The sequence below is a fragment of the Aythya ferina genome, assembly GCF_964211825.1.
Source record: "Aythya ferina genome assembly, chromosome: 1".
NCBI classification, from domain to species: domain Eukaryota; kingdom Metazoa; phylum Chordata; class Aves; order Anseriformes; family Anatidae; genus Aythya; species Aythya ferina.
In genome coordinates, this window is record NC_140296.1 from 87277089 (window position 1) to 87290673 (window position 13585).

At 35.6% G+C, this 13585-nt stretch overlaps 1 protein-coding gene across 12 annotated transcripts in view; it reads right to left on the reverse strand.

Annotated features, from left to right (window-relative positions):
- The window catches only part of DMD (dystrophin), a 1246037-nt gene that overhangs the window by 877156 nt on the left and 355296 nt on the right, over positions 1-13585 (reverse strand). For all 12 annotated transcript variants that reach the window (XM_084515490.1, XM_084515483.1, XM_084515486.1 and 9 more), the window contains exon 3: positions 571-663. In XM_084515490.1, coding sequence (XP_084371616.1) covers positions 571-663 — 93 coding nt within the window. The remainder of the gene's footprint in view (positions 1-570; positions 664-13585) is intronic.

Consider the following 13585-nt stretch of genomic DNA (forward strand, 5'->3'; position numbering starts at 1 on the left):
TTTCATTACTCTTTTATGAGAAAGTTTCAAAGAAAGATCCCAAGCTTACAAAGCCCAAGCAGGAACACAAGAGAGGATATTCACATGTCACTGTGTCTGGCATGTTTTGAATTTCCAGGTTTATAAGAGCAAGCTGTTCTGTCTTTTTAGAAGTGTGTAACTCCAACATATATAGACAATGCATATGAAGTTTAGCAAAATATTCTAATTCTACACATTACATTCTGTTCTGTTTGATACACGTCTGATAGATAGAATACTGATAGAATTACAGCTAAAGCCCCAAATATCTAAATGAACTCTGTCTCAGCCTTTTTTCACTTCACCATGCTTATAAATATGCACACAACAAAGTCAAGCATTTTCATTTTACAGACAAACCCAGCAAAGGATTCCTGTCTAATAAAGGGTACAGCTGTAGTGTTTCCTCAATTTCAAAGGAAAATTGAAGATGTTCAGACTCCTAAACAATATTGTTTCCATAGGCCTTTATTAATGGGGGAAATTAATTGATAACATGCAACTACATTGTGTCTTCAATATGCAGTAATAATGTTAATGCATACATACAAGTTTCTGTCCTGTAAGACATTCCAAGAGCTCCAGAAGTCTTCGTCCATCTCGAAAATCATGAAAAAGATCTTCAATGTGACGTCTTCCAAACTGAAATCAGAACAATGGCTTCATTTAGTTCAAAGCAAAAACAAGGAAGAATCATCATAACTAAAATATGGAATTCCAACCAGAAAGCTGTAAAAGCCGCTGACATGCAAACTGGTTTATTCTGTTTGTGTAAAAACAGTGTGCAAATCCAATTAAATAATGAAGATAAGAAGTATGGCACAAAGTAAAGGAAGAACATATCTTACAACTAAACTCAGGATTCTTTCACATACATCCGTTTTTAATAGAGTTCTACTGAGTAAGACAGATTGGTGTCTCAGGTACTTTCCCTAAAGTAAGGAATGTATCCTTCATTCCCTCTTAAAATTAAACTATTGATATCATAGGCTCTATACGAGCCAGCAGTGTGCCCTCACAGCCAAGAGGCAAATCACATTTTGCAGTGCATTAAGCACAGCATAGCCAGCTGGCCAAAAGATGTGATTCTCCCACTGCATTTAGCATTGTTGCAGCCTCACCTGGCATACTGTGTGCAGTTCTGGACTTCACAATATAAAAGAACATTAAGGTATTTGAAAGTGTCCAGAGGAGGGCAACAAAGCTGATAACGGGGTTGGAAGGCATTTCCTGAGAGAGGAGGCTCAGGACACTTGTGTTATCTAGAAGAGGCCAAGAAGTGACCCCATTGCTCTCCACAACTTCCTCAGGAGGGGAAGCAGAGAGGGAGGCACCATTCTCTGTTCCCCAGATGCTGAAGACAGAATGTTTGGGAATGACACAAAGCTGTACCATGGGAGGTTAAGGCTGAACATCTGGAAAAAAAATATTTACCATCAGGGTGGTGAAGCACTGGAACAGGCTGCCTAAAGAGGTGGTTGATGCCTGTGCCTGTCAGTGATCAAGAGGAATCTGGATAATGCCCTCAATAATATGTTTTAACTTTAGGTAAGCCCTGAAGCGGTCAGGCAGTTGGGCTTGATGGTCTTTGAAGATCCCTTTCAACTCAACTATTCTTTTTCTGCTCCAGTCTATTTGTGAAAGAGTGTTGCAGATCCAGTAACTTGCATGCACCATTATGCAAACAATTAAGTCAGAACTAAATATTAATGAAGCTCAAACACAAGCTGGTCTTGTCAATTAAGGGGCACTTCAGGAGAAAAATATGAAAAATAATATGCCAAAACCCTGAAACATGTACCAAGCTGTATGTGCCTAATTGTCTCTGTTTCACATGGCAGAAACAAACTTGGAATTGCATGAGAAAAGATAAGTCATAGGCTTATTCTATTCTGTTCTGTTCTTCATTCTCAGATCTGTTAGATCTGAGGATCTAACAAATATATCTATGTTGATAGGACATACTTGCAATTGTACTGAACCAGGGCTTTATTACTGACTAAAACACATTTCAAATTTTCTACATAGCATCAGTTAAAGAAGAAAAGAGATACATGAGATTTTCCCCTATGTGATAATGGTAAAAGATTATTCACTCCCTTTGTCATTAAGCCAAGCTTGTGAGCTGGTATTTTGGCAAATACATTAAATTGTAAGAATATAGAAGCATAATTTTGTATAGTTCAGTCACTGTGTAACTTTATGTGTACCTATAAATTTTCACATATTTTTGTATGCATGACAGCTATGGAGAACCACAATAAAAAATATTGATTATTTTGTAGAGTGTCAAGCAGATTTACATGGCCATGTTATTTTTAATTTGTGAAGTTTCACAGATGCTTTGATTGATTGGAAAGGAAGCTTCCGTATTTTAATTTGATAGAATTGACACCATACAGAACCACACTTCATATTTTCCACTGTTACCACAAAGCAATGTACAATTGGCGATCCATATTACACAGAAAACATTGCCTTTCCTGTTAGCAGAGTTGTTCTTATACTCACTGTAACACTCATTAGCGCTAGCTGGTGGTTTTGTAAGAAATGTATTATTTTGTCAGAAAATATCAATTCCCTCAGAAAGTTTCTTAAACAGAGAATAGAATTAAGGACACTCTCCGATACTAGATACATTTTTTTTCCTCAGTCAATATTTATACATACAGCACAAACCATCGGCTACACTGGCATAACTCTTTCCCTTTTTCTCTCACTGTTACTGCTGTTCTGAGGTAGTAGCTCCTTTCAATCCTTTCATTTCTTGGTAACATCTCGTTTCTGCTTCATGGAACAAACAAATCCAAAATATCAAATATTTTCTACAGCAGTGGGGATCCTGGTTTTCTAGCACAGCTTTCACACCCTGCTCTACTCATTCGAAGAGTTGATTTCTACTTAATACATGCGCTGCCATTTGACCACCTAAAATATTTGAAATCTAGTACTGTATAAATTCACATATGCTTTACTAGCCTTGCTTGACCTTTTGAATTCTATCTGTTTAACTAATAAGACTCAGCATTTGCTATGATAAACAGCTTTTGTAAAATGTTTTCAATTATATGCCATTATACAAGTCAAGTCAGGCATAGTATTCCTGAAGTTATATAATGCTTTCTCTATAGAACACAAATTTTAAATGGTTGACATTTGACTAAATTGGAGAGACTTTACTTTGTGTCCTAATCTTGCAGAATAGAAGTTGTTTTTGCGGAGGGGAAGCACAAGATGTATGCACTTCTAAGGGAACATTTTAACATTCTTTAGAAAGTTTGAGTGATCAATAGACCATTCTGTAACACTCTGGAAGAGTCATGCCTATAACGTTACTGAATCATTCTGGGAATATGAGCACAATGACATTTTGGTAACAGAATATAATTATATTGCTTTGTATCATGAGGGAAAAATAGAACTAGCCTTCATAACTGCTGTGTGTCTGTCTGTCTTCCATTTTGTAGCATTTAGGCTACCCATAAAGTTTAGGTTGAAATCCATTCAGGACAGCTGAAAATTCTACTTGACAAAATAATGTTATGTTTGGTTGTATTTTTTGTTTTATTGTTTAGTTTTGTTTTGTTTTTGTTTGGTTTGTTTTTGGTTTTTGTTTTTGTTTTTGTAAAGCTTTCAAAAAGGAAATAAAGACATAGCATAGTATCAGCTACAGCAGGACATTTTTAATACAAATGTATTACAAGTAAACCTTAATACAAAAGTTACCATTGATTTTTGAGGGTCACGGAGGTACACCTTCTATTAAACAGCAACTAAAAATACCTTAAGATGCCCTATGCTGCTGCCACACATCTTACCCTTACCCTAAAGAAGGCTGCTATTTTTCTGGCAATGCAGTAATTAAGTCTTCTTTCTCAATAGATTGAATGTCTTCAATGGATCGACATTGCAGTAAGTCTTCAGAAACAAAAGGCTCAAAGATGCATCAAATTTTGTGTTTTCAAGGTCATTGAAAAGTGTATTTTAAGTTGTATGTAACTTCACAAACAAACATAGCAAGCCATAGGTCTTTATATATGCCATGGCTTGTCAAAACAAGTGCCTAGTCTTGTATTATAAATTCCTGAAAATAGCCTTGTTTAAAGCATTTTTTTATTTTTATTTTTTTAAGGTTGTGACTTATAGCTACCACCCTTTACCTACAGAGGAATGAAAATATTCAGAAAATCTCCTGTGCTGTGTTCATGCACGTTGATTTGTAACTCTCCCTGTATTAGAAACATATCTAAAATGCTTTTTTTTTTCTTAATGAACAAAACTGTTGTATGGTGAAATGCTGAATCATACTTAGTTTCCCCTCCTAGAAACATCAGTGATAGAAGAGATGGGGGAAAGGAGAGAGAAAGCAGGACAGAGGAAGATCTGTAGCTACTGCACATAGGGTACAAGGAGACTTTTTTCAGTGTGGTACTCATTTTCCCAGGAGCTTGACTGGCAGCAATTTGAAACTAGAGATGATTGCATGGTTTAAATCAATATATAAATGGTCTATAATATTAGTCGTGTAGATCAGTAAATTACTTATCATCTCTCTCTCCTGTACTTGCATATTTCAGGGAGACCAACAATTAATGGAGAGACTTGAGGGTTTGGAGGTAGGAGTGAAAAGAACAATGAGAAACAAGAAACAGAGTAAAGAAAAAGAGGGAATAACTGTAAAACTGTTTTAAAACTGTTTTGTTGTTTGTTTTTTGTTGTTTGTCCAAGTGGAAAAAATAGTAAAGTCTTTCCAGAAGTAAGACTAACAAACAAAAAAAATCTAAGAGGAGTTTATTAGACTCTTTATGGCTAAGACTCTAGGGTTTTAAAAACACAGCCATGTTTTACGTATTATTTAACCTACTACCTTTGTGTTAAATAAAGGTCAAAACAGACGATTCTCTTGGTTTAGCTGATATGGCTGGTTGGCAGCAATTGCTGATCTTTACATAATATAAGGCGACCTGAATGAAATCCAAGGGATTTATTTTAAAAGAAAATCACAAAAAATGTGTTACAGAAGCGAAGATAAGATTCCTGTTTTATTACGGATGAAATTAAAGTTCCAACTTCAATAAAGACAGGGGAGAGTTCTGATTAGAATTCTCAACATACATTTGTTGCATCTCATGAAGCAAAAAACTGTTACCGTGGCAAACTAAACAAGCCTTAACCATGGAATTACAGGGTAAGGTACAATTAAAGTCTCAGGAAAACATGGCCACTTGCAGCAGTGTCTTCCCCCAGATCTTATAAGGGAATGAATTGTACTCCATGCACATGTACATAGTCTAGAATGCTCTCAGGCTTAAATAATACAGAAAATGTACTAGTTATTTTCCAAACTCAGACAGCAACTGAACCAATCCAAATAATATTATTGAAAAAGGCAAAAGCAAAAGGAAAAGAGATAAACAAGAAAATCAGGAAACAGACTGCAATCATCAATACATAAATATAGCTGAAAACTTTTGGTTGTGAATGTATTTAGAAATCTTAAAACATCAAGTTCCATCCCATTCATCTCACTGCTATCTAATTTCATTGTCACATTATTGTGGCAATGTATTCTTGTGTTCTTCTTTCCAAAGACGGAACACTATCGGGTCTCATTCTCCCCACATAAATTTAGCAAATAAATATAATAAAAATGATTTAATCAGCTTATTCATCACATGCATTATAGAAGAAGCTAATATTACAGGAATTATTACATGAGAATATGGTATTCCATGAAAAGCTCTCTGTTCAGAGTTACATGCAAGCTAGTAATTGTGAAAAGAATACCAAGTAATTGAAAAATATCTTGCCCAGAGAGGGTACAAAGACATCTGTTCATGAACATTGTCTCTCTTATTACTCAGTGCTCAAAAAATATAAATTGAAGCTCCAAAACTTCTGAGATTTGTTTAAACTATCAGCGGACATTATTTTTTAGACAAAATTAGCATAGACAAATTCTATACCAAGGGAAAATAGAGGAAAAGGAAGGGGAATAGGAAAGGAAAAAGGATAGGAAGGGAAGGGGAAGAAAGGAAAGGGGAAAGAAGAGATGTGAAGGGGACTAAAAACAAGTCCTAACTTTAATTTTCTCTCACAAGCTGTAAGGGTAGAAATGTATTTTTACTTTCTGAGAGTCTCAAACACTCAAAATTTCAAGCAATGAGTACATAATAACAACTCCAGCAAAATACATGGTAAGAAGATTGTAATACGGCTAATATTTAAGGTTCTTTAACATGCTTTTTGTGTGTTGGTTTTTTTTTTTTTAATTTTTTTCCTTTTTTTTTTTTTCTTGTTTTATCAAAATAACATATTAGGTATACTTTTTTTTTTTTTTTTTTTTTTTTTTCCAAAAAAATTACAGAGGGTTAAAGCTTGGCTGAGAAAGAGATCTTAGACTTTCCATTTTCCTCTTCAGACAAGTATGCATTTAGATTACACTTTTCATATGAGGACAGACTAGACTGTAAGAGTATTATTACATAATACAATTTGGAAGCTATCGCTTGTGCATTTGACAGTATTACTGACTTATTGTTGTTTCATCTGGAAAATTTAGCAACAGAAAGTATCTACAAATAAGAGATCAAAGGTGAATAACTTAAAGTAGAAAATGACACTGTAAAGACAGAGAATTCAAAGTTTGGCATGACAATAGAAAATGTAAGGATATATTAGGCTTTAGCAGGAAAAACAGGGTTACCATAAAAATAGTGAATGCAGAAGTCCTTCAGACTCCCGGGACAGTTAAATAACTGAGACCTTAGCTTGTGACATTATCTCTGCCTCTGGGAGGGGCAAGAAAACCAGGCAGCAGTGGCTGGAAGGTGTTGCAGCACACTCCAGCTGTGCCCCAGCATGCTGGGCTGCAGAAGAAAAGAGCCAGAGGTGGCCTGCAGTTTGGCTGTGACCTCAGGGTGCTGATTACTACAAAAATGAGAAGATGAGATGTTAGCCAAAAAGGCAGAAGGACATAGGCCACAAGTCTTCAAATAACTTTTTAAGTGCTTCTCTCAAGTTCAGTTTGTAATCCTGTAAATTTTGCTGAACGGATGTCAGAAAGAAAGAAAGAAAAGCTTGATTGGCTTACAGATGCTACCCTTTGTAAGACTTTCAAGAATCAGCCTTTTCTTGAAGTCAAAATATTTGATGCCTCACTCTGTGAAACAATAAAGAAAAGCTATTGAGCTAATCTCAACAGATCTTTCAAGTCAGTTTTAATAAAAGAGGGATTATTAATACTTGCTCTTGCTCAGCTAAATATATTAAAGATTGAATTTCTTTCTCAGACACATTCGTTTGTGGTTTGTTCAGTTCTGTTGGGAAGTTCCAGGAAACTGACTGACATTTCCTTTCATTGATGCTGGATTACTATTACAGCATCAGAAGATATTGTCCCTGTCAGGAGGGAAGGATGATGCACTGGGCACAGTTTAATTAGGCCACGGTTTTACAGACTCATGGGAAGCAAAGAGCAATAACTTGAGCAGCTCAAGCTGTCATTTCTCCCTTCATCATTCTTCTCTCCTGCTGGAAAATGGAGGTCTTTGTTCTTCTGCAGCTGAAACTCAGCATCAGCCAGTTTTAAGTCAAACATTGCAAAAGAAGTTTGTTCCTGTATGGTCACAGCTCCAAGCTTTTGTTGAGGATGCCTTTTTTACAGTATAACTTCAGCTTTCAAGAAACTGCACAGAGGATTAACTGACAAACCTGGTTTTATAAAGATCCATACTGCTGACTGGATGAGAGGAGGGTGGAAAGCCCTTCTCTCCAGATGCCACTCTTCTCAAAGGTGATGAACCTAGAATTATTCTCCTTTTCAAAAAGGTAACTAGAACAATGCCTGCAGCAAGCCAAGAAAACCCAACTCTCCCCTTAAACAGGGATGTAGAGGCAGGTATTACTAATCCTGTGAAGAACATTTGTTACTGTGGGACAGGATACACACTCCCAGAGTAGAAGGTGGTTTCATACCCTGATCATGATCTTCAGGTGATGCCACCAGACCCATCTGCCACTTCAGTTCTTGTAAAAGAGTATTTTCCTCCGAACACAAGGAGTCACTGTACTTTTGTAGTGTCGTTTCAGAGGACACTCACACAGCCTTAAATTTCTGAAGAATTTTGTTATTTTCATTTTGAGATACATCAGAAAATCTGATTGCAGGGACCATGCATATCCAGAACAGAGAAATACAGACATAAAGACAGACATAACTATGTTAGTATAGCTAATCACTCATTTTCATAGCACTCAGGAACTTGTTTGTCTCTACATTAACTGCAAACTAAAGAAAAAGCAAATCAATTTATCATTTATCCATTTATCAAGTAAATTACACCTCATCTGTTTTTTGAGACAGATGGCAACCACTTTGGAGTTCTTCACCATCCAAAGGCATAGAGCTTACCAAAGGAAGACAGAGAGGCATGGAAAGGGTTGATGTCAAAAAAGTAGAAGAGCTCATTGACAGATAAAGAGTAGCCTCACTAGTGCCTCCAGTTATTGCATAGGTTCTACAGACAATCTACATTATCTCCTCAGTACAGTTTATCATAGCCTTTTGAAGCCAGAATATAAAGCCTGCAGAGACCCAACATTCTAAAATATTTTCTTTATAAAAAATCTTCTAATTTACCTTTCCTTTGTTGAATTCTGCTTTAAGATTAATTATAATTAAAATACTGGAAGATTCGCCATGTGTAACAGAACTTCCTAAAGTTATGTTTCGGTGTTCCCTATCCCCAGGAACACTGAAATTCACAAAACTGAATTATGTTCTCTGCTCTAAAAGCAAAGGGAATCCTTATTTATTAATTAAACAAGTGGCATTTTAAAAATCAAAGCCAAAATTATTACTATCTCTCTTATTTTCATAAGAGAATTTGCCTCAAAATTTCCTTATGAGGTTTATTCAGTACAAATTCAATTCACTTTAATTAGATATTCTATCTTATCTATTAATGCCATTTCAAAACGAGATTTTGAAATGAACCACATCACTAACCAGATTATTTTTTCCTGATTCAGTATATTGTATTTTTCATAAGAATGAAATTAGATTAAAAACAGATATTAATTGTGATGGCATGATATTATGAAAAAAAAAAAAAAGAAGTTCTGTTTCAAACAACAAAATAAAATCTACTTATAGAGTATAATTAGAGCAGGAAAAATATCCTGTAATGACATAAACAGTAGCTTTTAATAGGGCTACAATATATAATCTATCAAAAAGTTATTCATTATGTCAATCACTAAAATCAAAAGAAAAAATTTCAGTGATTTTTAGTATTATTTTTTCAAAAGGTTAATTATTCCTATAGAAGAAAATGTTTTATAAAGTATGTTGTCATTGCTCACTATGTGCAGACCACAAACATGCAAATTAAAGCATGAACAATTTTTTTTTAGGCAAAGTTTGATGGGCCACTTCTAAGCTGACAGAGATGGTATTATTAGCACTGGATACCTGAACCTGAATGTGGCAGATTTTGAATTTTTCAGATAACTGTTAACACAGAAATAAACAAAAGTTCATTATTAGATATATGATGCATATATGTTCCTTTAAAATCTGAAACAAGTAAGATTATTGCCTCTGTGGCAGGCTCAATGGAAAAGTATTTGCTTCATGAAAGGCTGCTGTCACAATTCCAATGTAGCTTTGTCTAAGATACAAATCAGGTGAAAAAATTACAAAATTTCAGTTCATAGATGATATATAAGGAAGAAATTCTTCACGGGTAAGGCACTGGAACAGGTTGCCCAGAGAAGCTGTGGATGCCCCATCCCTGGAAATGCTCAAGGCTGGATGGGGCTTTGGGCAACCTGGTCTGGTGAGAGATGTCCCTGCTCATGGCAGTGGGGTTGGAACTGGATGGTCTTTAAGGTCCCTTCCAACCCAAACTGTTCTATGATTCTGTGAATTTAATATTATTTTGGATTTCAAAGCGTTTTGTGATAGCTTTTCAGCTCTGCTACTAACCAGAACAGAAATCAGACATAGTAACATAAGCATTAAAAAAAAAATTGTATTTCAAATTTCCCATCAGCCAGGGAAAAAAAAAATGGTGAGAGAATTGCCAAAGCTTAAATGAATGGAACAAAGACTAACCAGTTTATAAAAATATTAACCTAATGCTCACTACATACAATACCATCTATGCTAATTCACCCTGTAATTATTACACTAAGTTTCTGTTTGGTAAGCTTTGAGTGTACAATGTTGACTTAAACTGCTTTTCTTCTAAACAATACAAAGCTTACAGGGATATACAAAACAAATCTGGCAGCTATATTTTTTCACCAGTTTAATTTAGCCAGCTAACATCACTGAAGCATTTATTATTTTCTAGTGTATTGCTGTTCAAGGTCATTGAGGCCTGGATGACTAGCAATGGGATGAAAAGAAATCTTCTGGAAGCAGGTACAAACATACACCCAGCAAGTTCCTACATGGTTTGAAGAATGAGTAATAAAATCAGAGTCAAGGATAAGGGCTCTTCTTTTGAAAGTGCAGCTGGTTTTGCAGCTAGCTTCATGGAATCGAGTAATTTGACAGCAATGAGCTTCCTTTTGCAAGTATGCATGCAATTATGTTCCCACCTCTGCAAAGTGACATACAAGTGACAACAAAATAAATAATGAAATGTCTTTGCCAGTGAAAAGTCATCCTCAAGAGCAAACATATTTTGGTTGCCAAATCCAAAATGTGAAATCCTAGTGCATCTGAGGTAGCACTGCTTTTAACCAGACTTATTTTTTAAGACTCAACAGAAGCTTTAGCAATGATACACAAGTGGATGACTCATCCTCCCTTCTAAAGCGTCACAGACCTTAGTTGAACTCATTGCATTTTCTAGCAAATACACATAGTCACCATTATCACGCTACACTGAATAGTTAAATCAAATATTTATTTGCTTTCATTATTGCCATTTAAAGCTGTAGCAATGGTAAAATCCATGCAACCACATCTGAGCTGATTGGTGATCATTTTCACCTAGTGAAAAGGGGAATCCATTATTTATCTTGTGCAGAATGGAGTTACTCTGTTAAGCGCCAAAGGGACTAACTGTCCTGTGTTGAAGCCCAGCAGAGTTGGAGGGCACACTGCACATTTATCACAACCAAGAACTGTTCAGGGAATTCTCCTTCATCCACTGTACTTTTTGTCAACAGGCTTGTTTGCAGTAATAGGGACATTTAATTTAAATTGCATGCTTAAAAAAGCAAGTATTCCTTCTCTGCTTGAGCTCAAGTAGGAGTCTAAAATGAGTTCTTCCACTTTTTTTCTCATCTGGAGAATCACAGTTCTACAATCTTCCCACAGAAACTACACAGTTAACGAAGAAGGTAAAACTTTATACTATATTTCATAGTTTGCCTTAAAAAATCTATTCAAGATACACAGTTTATTAGCTAATCAGGTATGAGTGAATAATCTCTATTTGAAACAAACAAACAAAACCAACACTGTTATTTGAAAGCATAATTTGCTTCTCAATTTCTATTAAAAAATGGTAGACCAATGTAGAGGCCGCCTTCCACATACAAAATCACAGGACGTTCAGAAGAAAATCTCATAAAAAGCAACAAGAAAACAGCATTTCAAAAGGAGGCGGCAGAACATTTAAGACACAATGAAACAGCTAGAAATTAGTATATTCAAAGACAACTTTTATTTCTTTTGACAAATTCAAATGTAGGTGTATGGCAGCCTGCTAGCCCATCAACAACAGTCTCCGCAGGACAAGCTGTGAGTGTGGCATTACCTTTAAAGGCTACAGTACACCTGCTCTCAGTGACATGCAGTTCCCTCATTTCACAACCATTCTATTTTTTACTGTACCTCAGCGATGAGGTCAAATTTCAGATTTTATAAATTGCTGCAAACCTATTATACCTGGAATCCACATTACCTTGACCTGTGGCCAAGACTCTAGCACTCTTTAAATCTTCCATTTTTATTCTCCCACACTGCTACCGGTACTGTGATTAGATATGCCCAAGAAGTGGGGAAGAAAATAAAGGTTTATTTGTATCTTCTGTTTATAGGTTTGTTTGTCTTCTGTTGGAGTGTTCCTAGTGTAAATGATGTAATTTATGCAGTTAACATAAGTAATATGTGACTTTCTTACATTGAAAACTATAGAAATTTTCCATTTTCATTCATTACATCTAATTAAATCATATGCAATTCTTCACATAAATAAATTATAAATACAATATCAAAAAGCATTTTGACTAGATACTGAGTTGGCATTTTTATCAATATTACAGCTCTGAACATAATTGTTGGCAATAATGTTTAATACTTTTTTTTTTTTTTATCTTCAACATTGGTATAACTAGTTGCAATGGCTTGGCTACTGGCAGGTAGCATGCATATGTACTTCAAATAAACACAGATAATGATGGGAATCTCAGTGAAATTGATTGGCATATGCTGCTTTTGTAATGTCTGCCAATAAATCAGCCAGATTCCCAAGGAATTTAGGTACCTATTTGCATTTGTGAATCTGGATCCCGTTTACAGTTCATTAAAGTAACACTATGAGCTGAATCTCTCCTTAAAACCAGTCATTAAAAATTGACTGAAGTACAGTGAAGAACAAATAAATAATAAGAGATATTGGTTTGCATTTTAGTTGCAATTTTTGCGTTTAATAATCGCTCAGGATAAAATTATTTTTTGCTTCATAAATTTGTGCATCTTTTTACTGGATTATACTACCTATTGTGCCTATCATTTAGCTACTTTGAAAATATATTTAGTACTGACAACATAAGGTTTAATTCTAATCCAAATTGTAATAACTGCTTTCTTGGCACTCAAAAAATAGTACAGCTAAGATAGCAGCACCGGGCCTTCAGCTATGCACAGATGACAGAGATGACTGGCAACTGGTCTACAAACAAACAACACCAGCCTGAAGATAATAGAATAAACCAGCATTCAAGAGGTACCACCCAACTGAATGAGGGAGAACAGATTATTTCTGACGTATCCTTTGGAAATAATCCTTTGGACCTGACAGGTTTTGACCCATGAAAAAACATACACAAACACCAGAGATACACAACACAGCTTGGGGAAGACAGTTTTGGCCTCGTGTCGCAAAATGCTGTCAAATACAGTTCAGCCTCTGAGACTGACCTCCATGAAGGGTGCAGCCATCAGGGCTAACAATGCATCATGAAAATTGTTGTATCATATACCTAAGGCTTGACTATGAGCAGATCAGTGCTCGGCTCCTGGTTATTGACATTCTGATTGCTTAGTAGCTGAGAATACAGCCTTAAATTTTGAAATTTGCCTGGCGTCTTAGTCTCCCAGAATACCCCTCTTTCAAGGGTCCACAAATCCAATAACTACCACAAGACGTTAGAGTCATGGGTTTTGGCTGTGAAGAGGAATAAACTGCAACAGCTGATTGAAAGTCCAAAGGCAAAAGAAAAAGACAGTTTATTAGACATACATGTATGCACTGCAAGTCTTAACATATTAGAAAACTAGCAACGATTTCTGAAACTGGGAAAAAAGAATTCCCAAATG